At 37.4% G+C, this 19,254-nt stretch overlaps 1 protein-coding gene across 8 annotated transcripts in view; it reads left to right on the top strand.

Annotated features, from left to right (window-relative positions):
- Positions 1-18,230, top strand: part of TTLL7 (tubulin tyrosine ligase like 7) — a 62,355-nt gene extending 44,125 nt beyond the window's left edge. For 6 of the 8 annotated variants that reach the window (XM_017824936.1, XM_017824938.1, XM_017824937.1 and 3 more), the window contains 7 exons: positions 419-699; positions 1,953-2,027; positions 3,535-3,669; positions 5,374-5,454; positions 9,147-9,307; positions 12,749-12,922; positions 16,312-18,230. In XM_017824936.1, the coding sequence (XP_017680425.1) occupies positions 419-699; positions 1,953-2,027; positions 3,535-3,669; positions 5,374-5,454; positions 9,147-9,307; positions 12,749-12,922; positions 16,312-16,432 (1,028 nt within the window). In that variant the 3' untranslated portion in view covers positions 16,433-18,230. Of the gene's footprint in view, positions 1-418; positions 700-1,952; positions 2,028-3,534; positions 3,670-5,373; positions 5,455-9,146; positions 9,308-12,748; positions 12,923-13,245; positions 13,365-16,311 lie in introns of all 8 variants that reach the window. The other 2 variants (XM_017824942.1, XM_017824943.1) reach the window with 2 other exon arrangements.
- The last annotated feature ends 1,024 nt before the right edge of the window (positions 18,231-19,254 follow it).

Here is a 19,254-nt window from a genome sequence, read left to right as displayed (position 1 = left end):
GCTATACAGGAGCAGACGAGGGATACCAGATCTGCAAATATGGGATCCATCGAGCACATTTTCTCTCCTGTTTCCATATTCTTACGGTCAGGAAGTCACACTCAGTAGTCACATACTTTTTGACCTACAGGGCACATGCCCTCTCTAATAAATCTTATGGATGTTATAGAGGACTGGAGTCTACTTGATTAAAGCTGAATATGGGGAAGAAATAAATCTTCTTATAGAGTGTGGAAATTATGTCTTATTAGGGGATCTGACATGACCGAGTGCTACATTTATTGTTGTTATTCATCATACAGGGTAGTACAACATATGTTCACACGTGTTGATCATGTATGTTATTAGTTACAAAGACTGAAAAATGAGCATTAAGAGAATAGTAAGTAATTACTTCACTCATTTAATTTGTCTGCAGGGAGAATGAACTGGAAAGCCTCCAATAAAACTGTCAAATCTCCATCGTACTCGTCCCCCACGTCCTGCCCAGGCTCCATGAGGCGCTCAGTGAGCTGCCCTCGCTCCATCTCAGTGCTCACTGTGCAGCCACAGGCAGCTGAGCCACGGCCCTGCTCAGCCAAAGCCCCTCTGCAGCTGCAGAGAACGTCCTCAGTGAACAGGTCTCACTCCTTAAACCGCAGCCCATCCTCGGCCAGAGTCTCTCACACAGCCACCTTGGGGACTGGGAACTCTCCAGGGGTGAGTTAACACAGCAGTTGCATTCAAAATGTGTCCCATTTCTCCAGAAACACATTACTAATTTTCACCATGTCAGAAAGCCTAAGGTTATTTTGACAGATGCTTGGGAATGTAAGATCTCCAGACCTGTCTATGACTCGGGGTGAGAGCTAACTGTAATGTTTCAGGGTTCCTGGTCCAGCAATAGAGATGTTACATTTTGTGAGAATGGAAGCCTGAAGAGTTTTTGTGAATGGGCAGCCTTCTCTACTAAATAGAGAGGTTTTTGAAGATAGAAAGGGTCATTACCTCTCTCAAAAATTTTCTGTGATATGTCTGGGGGCTTCTGGTTCTGAAATAAGGATGCACCTACCTTCAAAATCTTTACAGTAACAAAAATAGATCACTATTCCAAACCCAGTGTATACTCCAAGGGTAAATACATTGTACCAAAATAAAACATTAGTAAGACTTTGTATAGGTGTCCATTGTAGAAGAAGGTGTAAATAATTTTCAACCTGTACTTGTTTTATGTATGCTATACCACTGCAGTAGAGCTCTACTTCCACAGTGAACAACTGAAAATTTATGTAGTGCTTGTTGTCTTCAGGATTTGCCACTGCAATAACTGCAAGTCATTTTCTTTCTTTAAAAGGAAAGATAAAAGCTTCCTTCATTTTGAAGCCTCTCCTTGAGACAGATAAGCAACTAGACTGAATAATTAATAATCAGATTAAACACTTCTAGGTGTTTAGAATTTGTGTGGTTAGTTATAATTTCACAATGTACTTTGAACCATATATATTTTTTCATTTTGTTACCAGACTGTCATCCTCTTTGGCATCTCCTTCCCAGCCCAGGCATTTGTGCTGTTGTGTTTGCATGGTGGAGCACACATTCACTTCCCCAGGCAGTGTTGGTGGGGCTCAGGCCCAGGCTCACACTGCACTGCATGTGCTGCCACAGCCTTGCCATTCCTGCTTTGATGCCTGACCTATATATTCCATCACCCACATCATTCACTGGAGATGGGGCAAAACAAATTGGCACTTTTAACCCATATTTGCAGCCTTTCTGTATTGTGGTGAGCTTTGATTATGAGAAATCCTTTTGTAATGCTAATTAACTTGCTTCATAGTATTTACTATCTTTAATCATCATTTTTATCCAGTAGAACACTCATTGTCTGTTTTGCCTGTGAGGCTTTGTCTAAATGATGAAAAAGGATCCTGTTAAAATTGTGTGCTGACATCTTGTGAAATACTCCTTAACAGAGTTTTCCATCTCTAAAGTCAGTTAATAGAATTGGAAAGACATTAAGATTGTGTCTTCACAACAAGGCGCTGAAGGTATTTTTTATCGCATTAGCTATCTCGAGTTTAAAAAGTACCCTTTCATCATCATGATGTACTCGGAGAGTTTAATGAGACAGGGCTAATATAGATTTTTCTATTCACATTAACTTTATATCAAATATAAATTACGGAAAGATTAAGAACAGTCTCTTACCATCTGACATTAAAAATGGGCTACTTGCTTAAATTAACATTAGTAAGAAACTATACTCTCTTTTTCATTGAGAAAGCTCCACCACAGAAATGATCTTGATATGCAGAACAATTACACTGGGTGATAGAGCTTAGGTCACACTTCCTAAAAATAATGTTAATAAAATTACTTACAGAATGGATAAGAACTACTCATAATTTAGCACCGTATTCTGAATGGAACTCTCTTCATAATTATTTTTGCAACTAAGAATAATATAATATATATTACTGCTAGAATAAAATTAAAATTGATAAACTGTGATTTCCTAAAAAGAAATCATTTGTGCATGATAAAGTGTTAGTTTATCTATCTTTTGGGCAAAAAAAGAGCAGTACATTGCCATTTTTTGGAGGCTGCTGAGATCCAAATGTTCTAAAGATATGGAAACAAAGTTTAGAATAAGCCATTTACAGTTGGAAATTACAGACGTTATTATAGCAGTTATAAACAATTTGGAACTATTTGCTATCTTATTTCAGCCACATTAATATGCATCAAATAGCAGGGTATTTTTTTGTACTTGGAAGTATTTATCCGTCGCTTAGAGCAAAAATATCCTTAAGTACTGTATTTTTACAAGATACAAAGATTTAGAAATGCCTAAAAATTTTGAATTTCATCTTGAAAAAAATTAAAATGCAGAAGTATGTTAAAGTAAAGAAAGAGGATCAGAAATACTTCTATAGTATCTTATGTTTTAAAGAAAACCCTCGAACCCTCCAGAGAAGGTCTTTTACAGACACTGTAGGGGTTCTGATCTGTGGTGGTATAAGAAGCACTGACATTTTAAACAAAATTCTGGACAACCGAAGACACTGTCAGAGCCCTGACTGACCAGAACTGCAGCAAAGTGTCCTTACTTTTTAATGCTTCCTGAAATCTTGGCTTAATGATATGTTGCCAGTTTCTGTTCAATTGCTGAAGTGAAGAACTGAAAGGATGATTTTTGTGACTAATAATATTTTTCATAATGCTGAATTTGAATTCAAAGTCTGTTATCTAAATTTCAAATTTATACTTAAATTGTGTGCACCATAAATATTGAATATATATTTGTGTATTCTGTTTCAAACAAACTTACATTTGAACTGTTTTTCTTGAATTTCTTGACAACTCTAAGTAATGGTGATGCATTAATGTACAAGACATGTGTGTATATTAGTTATATCTTAGATAATATGTCTATAAATTTAAAGAATATATTTTATATCACCCTATTTATAAATTTTTTTCCAAGCAAACATCTTTATAATGTGATTTAATGACACTCCTGAAATTTTTCCTCTGCTTCGTATTGTTTTTTAGAGTGAGTCTTTGCTGCAACAGAAAACAAAAGAGCAAGAAGTTGCTTTGACAAAAGAGACTCTTCTCCTTATCAATGACATGAGAATCAAGTTCCCAGGAAAAACAGATGAAGAATCTGAATTAATTATAGAAGATGTGAGTATCTATAAATAAGAAAAAAGAACAGGCTAGTCACTGTTTAGACCACTGAAATGAAGCAAAGTAAAAAGCTCAATCCATGATTCTTGAGCTCCTTCGGCTTTTAAAATTCCCAAACTCAGGATAATTCAGAAGAGTTTGGAAGTCTGGAGCTTTGCATACTTTCTGACTTTAAAAAAGCAGCACTGAAAGCATTCCTATGTCCTTATAAAATATATGAGAAACAATCAGGAAGGTTAGGAAAATTCAATTTTTCATTGTGGAGAAAGTTAAAACTTTTAAGTAAGGCAAGAAGAATGTCACAATTAATATTTCATCTGATTTTGTTAAAACAGATCCTGACGTGTTTAATTGGCTCTCAGATGTGCACAGCAGAGCACTCAGAATGGTATCTGCAAGGCAGACTGCAGTTTGCTGCTCATAAAGAACACCAGTCACACACTTTTTGGCTCTTCTGGTCTACCAGCTTAGCCTTTCTCACATCCAACACAGTCCTGAGCCTCGTAGTTTATCAAAGACACGGAACAGTGCCCAACTAAAGGTCAATTAAAAACCAATATTAAGATATATAAGCAGAAATTACATGCTATCTGAATCCCTTTTAAATATTTAGTGCAAAGAAGCTAACACCAGGTTGGAAAAGAAAAAAATTAAGAGAGAAGTTCTTTTCTCAGTTTAGAAGAAATACGAAGGGATCTAGTAATTTAAATTGACACTTGTGTCCTGGTGTAGTAAGCACAGCCCGTGGTGAGTCAGTCAGTCATCTGATTCATTATCTGCCCCAAAACCTCCTCTGCTCTGAGAGCTTTCAAAATGTTGAAAACATCATCAAACTACATCCAGTGGGAAAGACTTCTCCTCTAATGATGGTTGATTTGTGTGATGCTGGCAGATAACATTCCTAACCAGTAGATGGGTTTCTCCTCCTTGAAGCAGAACTCAAATGGTTCATTAAATGTCTCGATGCCCTGGGGGGGTGTGTGTTCCTGTGCCGGGGCAGTGTGTGCTCCATCTGGAGGGGCCTCCTCACACAGCAGCAGTGGGCTTAGAAATGCACTTCCTAGTGCAGAATTCTGTATAAACTCAGCTGGCCTCAGCCATTCCTGATGGCAAATAATACCTCATCAGGGAAGGAACAAGGAATGGTATAGTGGTGGTCTGTGAGGCAGAACTTGTGTCAGGTCTGGAATGGAACAGAAAGAAACAATAACAAAATGACAGTGGAAGTGTACGTTAGCAGCTTGAGCTTGTTTGGTAGCCTCAGACCTTGTAAAAGGAGAGTATTGCAGTTGATACACAATAACTGAGAGAAAAGATGTTCTCCAGCTAACACCCAATGTGCCCTATGCAACACTTCCCCTCACTAGTTAAACAGATGAGCAGTTGTGTGTTACTGAACTACTGCTGTGTTCAAGGGATGGGAGCCCAGTCACCCAAGGCAAGTTTCTGACTGCTTGGCAGTGTGTGCCTGTCTAAATAGGGTAGAAAAGAGGGCAGGATTAAACTCAAACATTGCACATGTCTTTGCAAACGTTCCCCCCCATAAATCTGCAAATATTTTTCTATTTGTTTTAGAGAAAACTTCTCACAGTGGTCTTTTAGAGGCTCACAATTTTAAGCATTAGGAATGCTCATGAATGAAATACCAGCTTTCAGTTGGGTTTTTTGTATTTTTTATCTTGTGTTTTACAATGATTACAGATTATGGATAATTGGAAGTATCATAAACCAAAAGTGTCATCCTATTGGTTGGTAAAACTGGATCCAGCAAAGCAACGAAAAGTAAGTGACATATTTCATTTGCTGAAGGTCAACTGAACTAGATGCACAGCAGTGTTTGTGCTGGTGTTTAGCAGTAGCTGGGAGTGACTTGAGATGCTGAAATCCTGGCTATTGATACTAACATATGTATGAATTAATTCTATTGTAGGAAATCATCTTGCTCCATATTTGGAGAAGCATGATTATCCTGGATTATAATTTAAAAACCAATTTCTTAAAAACTTAATCTGCTGAAAGAAAAGGAAACAAATAAATGATTAATAGCTTAAATACCTAATTTTATCTAACATTCTTAGAAGTGTATTGACTCAGCAGGTTTGATTCATAAGGGTTAAACAAGTCAGCAGTTTCAGACCAAGAATGTTAAAACTCCATCAGAGTTAGTGATGTTGCACTTGGTTGAGTTTTTGACCCACAGTATTAGAATAGATTATATTGAATAAAAAATGGACCTGCCAAGCAAAGAATTTTCTCCTTTAAGCATTATTTCAGAAAGCCCACAGTAAAGGGAGGTTCTGCCCTTTATTTGACTGGCAGTCCTGTTAAACAGGGGTACATGTAGGGTCAGGATGTTACTCACAAAAACTGCACAACCAGAAACAGGGACTTTTTGCTCTTCTTGTGAGGATATCTTTTACAACTTAGGAGACTTATCATTCCTGAAGCACTAGCGAGCCCTTCATCTTTGCTTGCACTGGAAATGATTTGCCTTTTTTTTTAACTGCTTTTAACCTCAATCCCTTCAAGCAATCAGACAGTTATTCTTGGAAGGGTAGTTTATAAAAACGGATTAACTTTGACAATGACATTGCAGCTGAGGACTGCCAAATGTCTTTTGTTGATTTGAAAGAAGTATGTTTTATATTCCAATGAGGTGGGTGAAGGAGAAGTGAGCACAAGGTGGGGAATATTTATGCATGTAAGGAATCTGTCTCAAAGGTACCTTTCCACAACTTTGTGAAATACAAACCAGAATCTCAGTCCCCTTCACCATGCTTACTGGGAAATTCTAACACACAAAAAGAAAATATCTGGGCAATGTACTAGATTTCACAGTGTTCATCCCTGACAGCTGTATTTGCTTAACAATTATTGAGCATGGTGTAGAAAAATTAAACTTCTGCTCATATTCTTAGTGTGTAATATTCAAGAATTACAGCACAAGAACAGGAGGCATTCAGAAGCAAGCTCAGAGTAAACCAATGCAATCAATGCATGCTAAAAAGAAATTTAACCTCTAAGACTTTCAAGAAAAAGAGACTTCTGAGGGGGGGGAGTTATGACTGCTTCATGTTCTATTACTTTACATAATTTCTTTAGAAGTGTTTTGATGCTTACCAGAGGGTTTTGAATATGCTCTTTCATAACATCTCGTTCCGTTACACCCAGATAATTGCTTTTGTTAAAGTAAATGTTGTAAATTAAAGTAAACAGAAAGATGAAGGCAAGCTAGGGAAATTAACTTAGAAAAGTGAAGATGTAGGTTTTGTGATGTTCCAGCCCTTGTGCAATGCCTTGTCTCTTTTCCTAAATGGATGATTGAGGCCATGTTTGCAAATTAAGGACAATTAACTGGTACATTTCCTGCTCTGGCATATTGACAAAGAAAAGTAATTTTTTTTTCCAGAGTACCTGGCAGTCTGTGGCTTGCTCTAAGATACCCAGTTTTCTTCAACTCCAGGTGCTAAAGTAAAAGAAAAAGCTCTACATTGGCATCACTGTTCTTAGCTCATGTCTATTGGACTAGTGATAGAGGCTATACAGGGTGGAATTGTTCTGTTCCACCCAGACAGGTAAATTACCACTAGGCAGTGCAACATTGCAAAGAAATATATGGTTGATCCTTACGTAATTTAGGGACTTAGTTAGTTCAAATGGGTGGATACAACCACAGATACCTGCCATTTGTCTGGGAAAGCCTCAGACAGGTGAGACACAAGGAAAGGTGCTTGAGAAGCAACAGGCTAATGCTCCTAAGGAAGTGTCTGAAAGTCTGGACCCATTCCTCAGGCATGGGGCAATCCAAAACCTGGGTTTAGCTCCTGCTGTCACAAAAAAAGATAAGCATCCTTAGGTTATAATTTCTTCCTCTTTCCATCTCACTCTTTGGGAGAAGGAGACTATGGGTGTGAATTTTAGTGGGCTAGACACCTGCATGCATAAGGATTCCCAACAGAGATGACAGTATTGTATTTGCATTGGATTATTATGTGCATGGATTAAGTGCAAGACCTATGCATGCAAACTAATTCTAGGTCTTCCAAAAGAGCTTAAGTAACATGGAAAACCCATATTTCATCAAGGCTGACATTATTAGGTATCTATAGATTTTCTGCCCATTAAGCACTGCTACACAGCTTCCTTGTGCTATTGCAAGCATTTTATTTATTTATGCTTTGTTTCCTTCATGGTGTCCTATCAGGCTATTTATAAACAAGTTTGTTTTTGTTATGCAGAACCAAAAAATTGCAATTCTACACCATGCTTCCATACTTTACTGTTCTACTAAATCTCTTTCACCTTTAGAGAGACCATGTGAATCAGTTTGTCATCCATAACTGAAAGTTTCCTGGGAAAGCATTGTACTTTCTCATTTACAAAATCCTATATCAAATCAATAAATACCTCCATCTGTTTACCACTCACTCGAGTCTGACTGGCTTTTGGAAGATGCTGTCAGGCAAAAGAGGCAGAGAGGCTGTTTCCTTTAGAGGAAATGATGTTGATTTAACTGACTTTTTGTTACATGCACCGTAGACTTTTTTGTAGGACAGATCTGACACTGTTCCGAGTGCCAGTGTCAGGCCTAAACACTACTTTGGGTACCAAACCATTTAGATGCTGTCAGTAAGTCTGGGAATAGTCAGAATCCACGACACTCTGGAACCTGTTTTTCTCCAGGGGCCCGACTTCAGAGAACATGCAGATATTTAAAAGCAGGCAAGGTGAGTCCCAGCTCCCTCCCACACCCCAGTTCAGTCCAGTGGGACGTGCAGAGGTGTGTCCAAAGGAGTGCTGAGCTGGGTGTGCAGCTGCCTCGGTGTCTGTGCTGTACAGAATGCAGCTCAGCTCTCCTCCCACATCTGCATGTACTTACATTTAAGGGTAGTCTGTGTAGAATAAATCCATGACATTTCTATAAATGTGGCTATTTTAAATATCTTGCTGATCATTTTCTCACTTATTGATTTTACTGCACTATCTCCTGCCAGGTAAACTAATATGGTTTGATCCAGAGTAACACTGAGCAGTTTGTAGCTCTTCAGGCCATTTTAGTTCTTTGTAAAATAGATGATATTTTAAAAGGGGGTGAGAAAAGAAGATATATAATATTTGGGTTGTTAGTTAAGTTGCTTCCAGTCTGTAATTGTGTCCATTTTGTTTCTTTTTAAACTCTTTTTGTCATTTAAATGAACTAGTATTGAACAGACTGAAAAAAATAGAAATGAACTTTTCTCTAATAAAAATAAAATATTTTGATTTGGCTTTGCAAAATGTTATTGACAGAAAAAGTGTATAATAAAAGTTTGCTGATGAATGCACAGAAATGAAACACAGACATCTGTGGGAATTTATAGCTGTGCAGTCATCTGTGTGTGTGTGTGTGTGTGTGTGCAGTCAGTCAGCCATCAGCTGGTTTTCGGTTTTGCAATATGCCCTTGCTTTAATTTACTTGGAATACTCTTTCCTAGGTTTTGGATATAGTCAGGACAGGTGTTCGTGCAGTTCTACAGCACGTGTGGAAAGCTCCAGACGTGGAAAGTTTGCATCTCTACCGGCTGTTTAACCGGGTGTTTAGTCGCTTGCTTTGGAGCCGTGGTCAGGGCCTATGGAACTGTTTCTGTAATTCAGGGTAAGCCTATTTTCTTAGCCTTCTTCATAACTTCAACATTACAATCAATGCTGGCATACTTTGTTGCTGATTTTTATTCAAGAGAATACTGTAATACAGGGAACTTGTTTTAACAGCATCTAAAGATATAGTATAATTAAATCTAATAATCTAGGTCAACCTTTTCAGAAGTGGAATCCAGTATTTAGTTATGTATTTACAAATATAATAATCTAGGGAAAATAATCTAATTTTCAAAATATCTGAGCCTTAAATCAACTCTTCCATGGGATGGTGCATGATTTTCAGGCCAGGCCACTGTGTCCAACGTGGACTTGCCATCAACAGAAATCATTGTCACATCTGTTTGAGCTCCAGACTTAGAAGGGAAGAATTCAGTCACAAGTGCATCTGACACCTCATGCCAAATGCAATGTCACTTCTGTGGTTTACAAATAATGAGTTCAAATTTCTGTGCTTGATTACATTTACTGTTTCCCATACTGGTGGAAGCCTAAGCATATGCAGAATATGAAATGTTCTCACTGAGGTAAGAGTCTTTGAGCCAGCAGAAGAGTTCAAGGGAGACTAGGATTTTTTGTTCATGCAGAACAAGACTCAGCTGACTCCAAGGTGGAGCTATTCTTTAGCAAAGATCCAGTTCCCTGTAGGAGGAGTTGCTATGTAAAAGATTAAAAAAAAAAAAGTAAAAGTAATATACAAATATCCAGCATGGGTAGAGAGCACTCTGCATGTAATACACTTAGTACCTAATTCGTGGAAGGAAACAAAAAGGCTGTTTGTACCTTCCCAGTCTGTTGTTTATTCAGTTGAAGCACCTTCTGGCCATGGAACACACAGCTGAGAACTCCTGACAGCACCTCTGCAGCACAGAGGCCAATTCCCATCACTGCCCTACTGTACCATCTTAAAGAACAGACTGGGATAAACACAGGGCATGTGTAGAATTTGGGAAAACATGTTGGGAAGGGGTATTAATGTGCTGATTCAGAAACAGCATGACTGTATGAAAATATATTAAGCAATGCAGTATGTTAACTATTCATAAGATATATGTCTTGGGAGAAGACAGGAGCTAATAGCCTTAAGGTTTCCTCTTGATCATTAGATCTCTGCTTGCTATGTGCTATTTTAGTAAAAAGAATGAAAAATGAAAATCTCGGGGAAAAAAAAGGGCTGTAGATGGTTTCATAAAGCTACATTTGTTTTACTGTATAATAAACAATTAAAACTAATAAGACAAATTGTTGACTTCAGATGGTTAGAAAAAGACTAACACATAATTGACCATATTGAACATAATTGACCATATTGCACAATCAAGTGTACTAGTCTTTATTTGATCTGGTGAGGGCTCCATGATTTCTTACTAATATATGGAAACTAAAGTTACAGCACAACAAATTAAGCTTACTTAGGAAACAGTACTCTGATCCCTGTTGACTGCAGTATAATGGAGAATAAACTGAATCTGTGTAGCACATGGAGGAGGTTGCACAGGCACATTTCCATGAAAGCCCATTACAAGTCACATGTGTGTGTCCAAATGTCAGCCTTTGTTATCAGGGTAACAGGACAGCACTCTGTTCCTAGTCAGCCATAGTTACAGCAGGCCACATATTATTTTTCACTGAAAAAATTCCTCTTAACTGTAGGAAAGGAAAGGTATCACAGACCTTAAAATCCAGAAGTTAAGGAATTTATCAGGAGAGTTTCTTCTACAGGATTTCTGAGGTTTATGGATTGAATTATAATATAATTCTGTGTAGCACTGTGAGTCTGTTGAATGAATGTAATACTTAGAACTTCATCTTGGTACTTTCTACCAACCATCACATGACTTCATGAGGAAAGAATGAAGACAATGGATTAATTTCCAGATAAAAATACATGTGGAAAGTTCCCTTGAACTTGAATTGAGAAAAATATATTAAAGAAAATAGTAGCTGTTCAAGTTGTACTGTGATACAATGATCTTAGAGGTCATTTCCAACCTAAATGATTGTCTGATTATTCAGTTTGTGAAATTAAACAGTTTGTATCTATTATATATGTATTATAGATTATTATATTTGTAACAAACAATACTTCTTAATTAATTGTATGAATAAAAATTAAGGAGAAATGCTTGCATCACTTGAAAATTATGTTTGCAATGAAAATTCTGTAGGACTGAACAGTTTCAGCTGGAACGTGTCATCTGGAGGAGCCAGGCTGACAAATCACTTAGCTATACATACAGCTTATCTTTTAGTCATTAATGGTCAAATGCCAACCTAACCACAGAATCACAGAATGTTAAGGGGTTGGAATGGACCCTATAGATCACCCTGCCATGGGCAGGGATGCTCTCACTAGACCAGGTTGCTCAAGGCCTTATCCAACACTGCCAGGGTTGGGGCATCCACAGTGTCTCTGGGCAACTTGTGCCAGTGTCTCACCACCCTCACAGTGAAACACAAGCTCATTTAAAAAATCTAACTAGGCAGCAGTAAGCTTGCTGGTTCTTTGACATTGCTTTGAGGACAAACTTTCTACACCAGCATTGTTACTGCTGATCTCCATGGACAAGGTTAAATCATCTTAGATGCTATGTTGAGGCCAGATGCAGTAAATTTTCCTCACTCTGTAAAGTGCTTCTTTCATACACAAACAAAAAACCTCAAGCTTACAAACTATCTGTGCTGCTGGATAAGAATTTGACCAAAAAAAAAGTCTTTACAGGGACCATGTTGCCTTTTAAAACAGATGGAATGACCTGTAATTTGGTCAGAATTTTGCACAAACAGGAGTGTTGAGGTGTATGCAAAAAACCATTGTAGTCTTCTGTGCTAAAACATACCTGCTTTATGTTAGTGTGGTAAGATTTGGTGGGTTTCTTTTCAAAGACAAATGTCTTTTTAAGAAAACAAAAGGAGTGTTTATACAGATGTGCTTTTCAAGTTGCACTTAATTGTAGCAGACCAACCCCATATGACCAGATGAAATAATAAGTAGTATTTAACTGAGAAAACCAAGAGACTCTCCTCGTATGATTTTTTTTTGATAAGGAAGCAGAGCACGTACTAATCTCCTGTAAATGAATTTCGTGTTTGTTTCTTAGTGTCATGCCCTTAAAAAAAAGAGTATCATTATGCTGTGAAGACATTTAGAAATAACTTGTTACTTTTATTAATTCCTTTAATATCACATTTGCATTCAGGTGGTAACCTGTTAAAAAGTGTTTTTTGTTATTCCTGTTGTAAGAAACATAGACAATTATTTGTGTTTTGGACTCAGCATTTGCCAGTATTTGTGTTAAATTGTACAGACCTTTCCTGTACGCAGGCAAGGTCATGCTTTTCTCTTGTTCCTCTGCTGTTAAATCTGATATAAAGCAATAAAGCTCTTAGATTGCAATTTGTGACAGAAAACATGAGTTTGTGTCTTTCTCCACAACAGGAGCTCTTGGGAAACCATGTTCAGTAAAAGCACAGAGATGGTGACTCCTGAGCAACTGCAGTGTTGCCAACGAATAGTACAGCTCTGTAAACGCTGCCTGCTGGTAGTTTACAAATACTCATCAGATTCAAGAGGATCCCCAACTGGGATTAGGCACCACTGGGATGATACAAGGTATAAATTTGAATATTATAAGTGTAATGGATAGTATTGGAACAGGTTTCAGTCTGTGTTGCTACCACTCCACTTTTCTTTAAGCCTGCTTCGCTCTGTATTTAAGGAAAAAAAAAGCAAACTCCCCAACATTTCCCTTGCTCCTGGGTTTCAGTCCTTCCAACCTCACCAGCCCACTTATGAAGTGCTACCAAAGGAAGACTTGATACACAGATCTTGTGTGAAAGTGCACTTATTAAACTCTTGATTGCCCACTGCCTAATTAGCTGCAGCAAAGGCTTTCCATAAAGTGAACTGAAAATTTCCTTTCTTCCCCTTCTCAGATCCCTCAAAGTCACTGTTTCCAGATTTGCATTCCTAGAGGTATCCTAACATGTCAGACACTTGTGGCTCCACATTCGCAGTGGGATGCTATAGGGGCACAGCTCCAGCCCAGGGTCAGGTAAGTGCCATCTCATTTACTGTATTGCACAGGTTTGCAAAGTTCATTTCCAAAACCTACAGGCTGAAAGTTTTATTATTTCATCTTACAGAGCATAAATATATTTTCAAACCTTGCAAAACAGCATCATATAGTAAAAGAATTATTTGGCACTTACCCGATTCTCCAGTGGCTGGTTTAGTTCTCCAACTGGATACAACAGGGATTAGAATACTGTCGGTACAGGGATTACTGGAAATGCTCCAACTGTGGAAGTCAGTGATTTGGGATTAAACAGTCAGAGGTGGAGAATTAAATATCAGTTTCAAATTACTTAGGTTCCAAATTCTATCCATAATGGCAATTTTAATTATTGTGTATATAAACTTACAAATGCTTTGTTTATATAAAATATCTTATATATATTATTTCATAGAAGGGCTTTATGAGTTAAACATTATGCGAAAAGCAAACTTTTGATATATTATCTGTTAAACTTATTTTATGACTTAATTGCTTACTTGATATAGCTCAGATTAGTTATTTGATACACTGAACCCATTTGTTATTGACATGTGGATCTTAAGACACTTTAACTTAATGTAAAACCAATCAGAAACTGAATTTGTTTGGTCACAGCAAAAGTAGAAGTATGTTAGCCACAAACCAAATCATATTCAATATTACCATCTACTCAGCTATAGCAGGAGTATGGTAAAGTCATTTGGATTAGCTAAGACTAGAAAATCTTCAACCTTGAAGTTTTTATTGCTTTTACTGTTAATGCTGCAGAAAATTTTACATCATGACCAACCACAACCTATTCAAACTGCTCAGATTAATGTGCTGCAGCTAACAGGCTCGCATTTGGAAAGCAGTGAAAGGAATGGTCCAAGAGAACTCTCTCATCTCCAGTTTCTGTGTTTCTTTGGATGCTTGAAGGGAATTTATTCATAAATTTCACAGGGTAGAGGAATTTAAGCCCTTTTTATACGAAGTATCAGTAATGGAGTGTCATGGCAACTCTGATTGATCTAAGTTGCAGTTTTTATATGTCTCCACAAATGTTTCATCTGTAGCTGAGTACAACAATATGCTATGTAACTGATATTCTGAATTTGTGAAATGAAGGATACATATGGAAATAAACGCTTTTACCTGTTATGGTCCACAACTGTAAGGTAATGAAATATTTTTCTAGAAATGGGAAAACCACAATACTATTTCACTTAGGTTTCTGTTTTTAATGAATCTGCACTATTAATAATAGTTTTCTTGACTCGCCATAAAATTGTATGGTGGAAGAAAAGATCAGAGTATAATTCAATAAATGTATGGGAAGTAAATTTTTTCAAGACTTTAAAAAATTTAATTTGAAGAACTTCGTTTTTTCTGAGCACTAACCAATTTTTTATTTTGCCTGTGATTAAGAAACAAAATATGTGAAACTAAAGCTTTCAAATATTACACATAGGTACCTCTTTAGCTGAGAAAATTTATTTGTATAGGGAGAGAGAAAAAGATAATGAAAGCTGAGAACAAATTAAATTTATTCTGAATCCTATCTCCTAACTGTAAATCCACTGTATGTCATGAAGAATACAATGCTCCTGAATAAGAGCATTGAAATGTTTATTAATGACACTTTTTTCATCAAAAAATTAAAAGTGTAAATAAAACAATGGAAGAGCTCAAAAAATATGCCAAAATCTCTTAAAAAATTAGCTAAAATCAAGCTGTATAAAAAGTTAGACTTTAATATTCATATAAATTCACCTGTGTTGTAAAATTAAAAGAAAAACCAGAACATCTACTGCTAGGTCCTTACATGTTGCCAAGTGATCTTATCTATTACATGGCAAGTAACCCTGGGAAGTATCAGAGTTTTTTACTGTATCATCAGGCAAAGGCAGGACTCGGGCTGCTGACAGTGAACCGTCAAGCTCAACATCAACCCATTCCAAATCTGACTTTATTTTTTTGCAAATTGTTTAAAAATATATTGGTGTTAATATTTTATAATAAAACTTTTCCTCAAGCTTAAGCAAACCTCCTGTGTACATTTGCTCTGTACAGTCTCCTGCTGACACTGTGGTGCTGTTTCTGTCCATGTCATCAGTCTTTTAACTTATTCATCATTAGCCCATATGATTCACTAGAACTGTACAACAATTTTTAAGCAAAGATTTATACAATTTGTTGTGTTAATCCTTCCTAACGTTGACATAATTAAATGTGAAATTCTAATTTAGTATGGATGTTATTTTTGCACACTTAACTGTGCTCATTTAATGATGTCTACAATTAGGTAATTATACCATGAAAATATTTAAGAATTAATGTTAGGCATATGATAAACTATTGTTTGTAGTATTACGTGAAATACAAGCTATACAGTTGCCTGAATTTAAAAGATAAATAGTCACTGACGTGAATTACGAGGTGTAGCATCATTTCTTCCTTTACAAGAGTAGTGATGATAACATGTCTGTTTTTAGAGAATTAGAGCTGGAAACCAAAGCTGAAAATCTTTTTTCTTCTCTAATAAATTTTTTTTTTATGAATTAACTTTTTATAAGTTGTTTAATGCCACTTGCAGTTTTTGCCTAGTCTAAATTAAATAAATAGTACTATAATAATAAAGACTATTGGTCAAAGTATTAATTTTTGGTAGTAGTGTTACACAGGGTTTCATTGTTTATTTATTAGATGGCTTGAAACATAAAGGTCTAGAAAGCTGTTTGGTCCTCATACGACATTTTGAAATTTTGCAAAGAGTTTCTCAGAGTTTAGATTCCTTTTCTGAGTTAGCTTGTGCCTATTGCCCTCCGTGTTTTATAAACAGTATTTACTGTACCCAGTTTCTTGCATACAACAATTATAAGGTATGGTGCATAAACATTAATTCTTTTGCTCTTGAATGTTGCTTTGTCTGTAAACTCTGCTATATTTTTCATATCCTTTCTAGGTATTTATTGCCAGGACCTTCACTGTTCATCCTGAAATCATCCTCATCCAAACTTAGCTGCAGTTCATCTGGAATGCCTCGCCCTAACATTTTGTTCACACACAGATACAGTCACTTGTGAAGTTAAAGGAAAGTTGCTGTTTGTAAATAATAGCACCAATATTTTTTTTTTCAGTTTAAAATTTGTGATGAAGCTAAATATAAACACTGTTATATATTTCCTACCATCATATTATAATAAAATTTAGCTTAAAACCTACTGTAAAAGCATAGCTTTTCTGGGAACATAATAAATCTTGTTGTTTACATACACATGTGAATGTGTAGATCTTGCTAGGTTTATAAGTAATTCCTTCCTACTAGAAATGTTATTTTTGCTGCAGAATATATAAAATGGAATTGATCTTGAAGATTCTATTACAGTATTACATTATTTTGTAAGTATAATACTTTGACTTGAAAATTATTTATTGTAAACTATATTATTTATTGTCTCAAGTGTAATTGATCCTTTAACAAGGCAGATAATTAAAAAACTCTAGTAGAACAGTAAAACTGTAACAGGCATTGAAAATAATATGATCAGTTCTTGGACATGTTTAAAATAAAAGCCAAAACTCTGTAAGCCAAACCTAAAGCAGACATATTTTTATTTCTCCTCTGAAATGACAAGATCTATTTAATGCTGCTATTTTTCTTAAAGGACATGATATAGTATCTTTTAGCCAAAGCAAAGGCATCTAGTAGACAAACAGTAAAATATCAGTTAAGCATTGACTTTCTAACTGCATTATTGTGATAAAATGGAAGCCAATGTTTGTTTCCAGATTTTTGGTCACATTACCCATACCCTGTGCCTTTAGGTTTCCTTTGGGAGCAGGAAGTCACCTCCAGCTGCCCAAGCATGCATAGTGCACAGTTCTTCTGTTTTACTGCACAACTGGTAAAGCAGACATTTTAGGAATTACTGCAGCTGTAATGTATTGTTTCAAACTTAACCTAATTGGTTTGTTGTAGTTTTTAGCATGCAATCCAGCACCTCCTGTGGAATGTATCCTTGCAATGGAGAGTATTTTCTAGATTGCTGACATGGTTACATGTTGGAAATGGAGTTCATTTGAAAGCTCTCACTCAGATCCAGCTTCCTGGGGCTGGCTGAAGGGCACAAAAATAAAACAAGCCAGAGCAGGAACTTAGTATTAACAAGATTTGTAGCCTGAAAACATCATTCAGGTTTTGCTACATACAGCCATTCATCCCACTCAGCATTGTGTCATGTGAGCCTTATTCATTATAGAAATAATTATTAAACAAATCAGTTAATCTAGATTTAAAAATTAATTAAGTTTTTTAACTGAGTAAAGAACAGAGTAGTTATTATTTACCAAAGACTTGTGTACTTACCAATCATTTAATCCTGACATGTGTTTGTAAATTATTGATGTATTTCAGGTATACTTAAAAAAATAATTTGGGGGCTACTTATCCTCAGGAGCAAGTATGTTAATAGTTTTTGATATCCAGCAATTTAAGACAAATTTAAGAGACTTAAGAAATTTGAGATTGAAGTTGTATGGAAATGTGTTGATTTTGGTTTTGTTTTTGTTTTTTTTTTACTTTAGTCATAGGATATATAAAACTGGGAATTTGGGCGAGATTTTTGATGCCTGTCTGTAGTGCCTCAGCTCTACAACTGCAGAAGACTATTTGTAAACAATTAAAAAACTCTCTTGAGATTAGCCAGATAAAAGCAGTCTTTTTGTCTGGTGAAGTCTTTTTAATTTTTGTGGTAATATTAGTTCAGTAATATAACATGTTTGCATTAATTGTATATCTCTTTTGGTCCATACAGTGACTATTAAAGCCTACCCTGGTTATCTGTAAGACCTAATAAAAGCTGTAAATTTTCTCTCCTTGGAGAAGGCTTCCATTGTATTCTACTTTTGGCCATAAGGATAAGCTCAGCTTCCAACCTAGCTTGCCAGACTCAAACAGACTCTTTTTATCCCCCCCCACCTTTTCCTTTTTATTTTTTAAATTTCATTATGATTTCTATTCTCAAATGCCAGTGCTGGGCCAAGTCAGTCTGCACAGAAAACTCTGCCAAAAGAAAGAGGGCTACTAACCATACCTATGCAGTATGGCCAGACTTGGGAAAGAAATACATTTAGCATGTACAAAAGTGGAACAGACAGTGGTTTACGTCTGACATTACTTAATATATTTGTATTTCTGATAACCTTTCCTGAAGCGGTCCTGTGTTCCTACTAATGTGTGAATCGATACCTTCAGTGAACGTCGTGCTCCCTTTGCTGCCCCTCAGGGCCAGCGCCTGTGGGCTGCGGGTCACTCGGGCTGCCCCTGGAGCCCAACCCCGGGCGGCGCCGCAGGTGGGAGCATTTCCCCCTTTTCTGTGCAGAACAGCAGCATTCCCTCTGGCATCAGAGCGCTGCTCCTGGGAAATATTAACTGGGTCTGGCCCTGCAAGGGCTGCCATGGTGGCACCTTCAGCCCGGTGCCCGCGGGTGTGCCCCGCTCTCCTGGGCCCCGCCAGCCCAGCTGTGCTTGGGCAGCAACAAATTCACCCAAGGCGGAGCTGAGGGCAGCGCCCGGAGCGCCGGTCGTAGTGCGAGCAGGCCTCGGGCGCGGTCCCACGTGCTGGGGGAGCCGTGAGGAGGGACAGGGCGTGGACAAATGTTTGCAGCGGTTGATCTTTGCCTACTTAAGAGAGGGCGGAGCTCAGGGCACGTTGTGGAGTGCGGTGGATCCTGAGCTCACGGGCCCTGCTGTGTTCCGAGCCCCCCCGAGCGGTTCCCGCGGGCCGCACGAGCGCCCCTGAGGCGGCGGGAGCGCCCCGGCTGTGAGGGGTCCGGGCCAGCGAGGAGCTCCCTCGTGAGGGGTCCGGGCCAGCGAGGAGCTCCGTCGTGAGGGGTCCGGGCCAGC

Source organism: Lepidothrix coronata, unplaced genomic scaffold, assembly GCF_001604755.1.
Source record: "Lepidothrix coronata isolate B3197 unplaced genomic scaffold, Lepidothrix_coronata-1.0 Scaffold114, whole genome shotgun sequence".
In the NCBI taxonomy this organism is placed as follows: Eukaryota; Metazoa; Chordata; class Aves; order Passeriformes; family Pipridae; genus Lepidothrix; species Lepidothrix coronata.
Note: the sequence above shows the minus strand (reverse complement) of the source record. Positions and strands in the feature narration are given on the sequence as shown.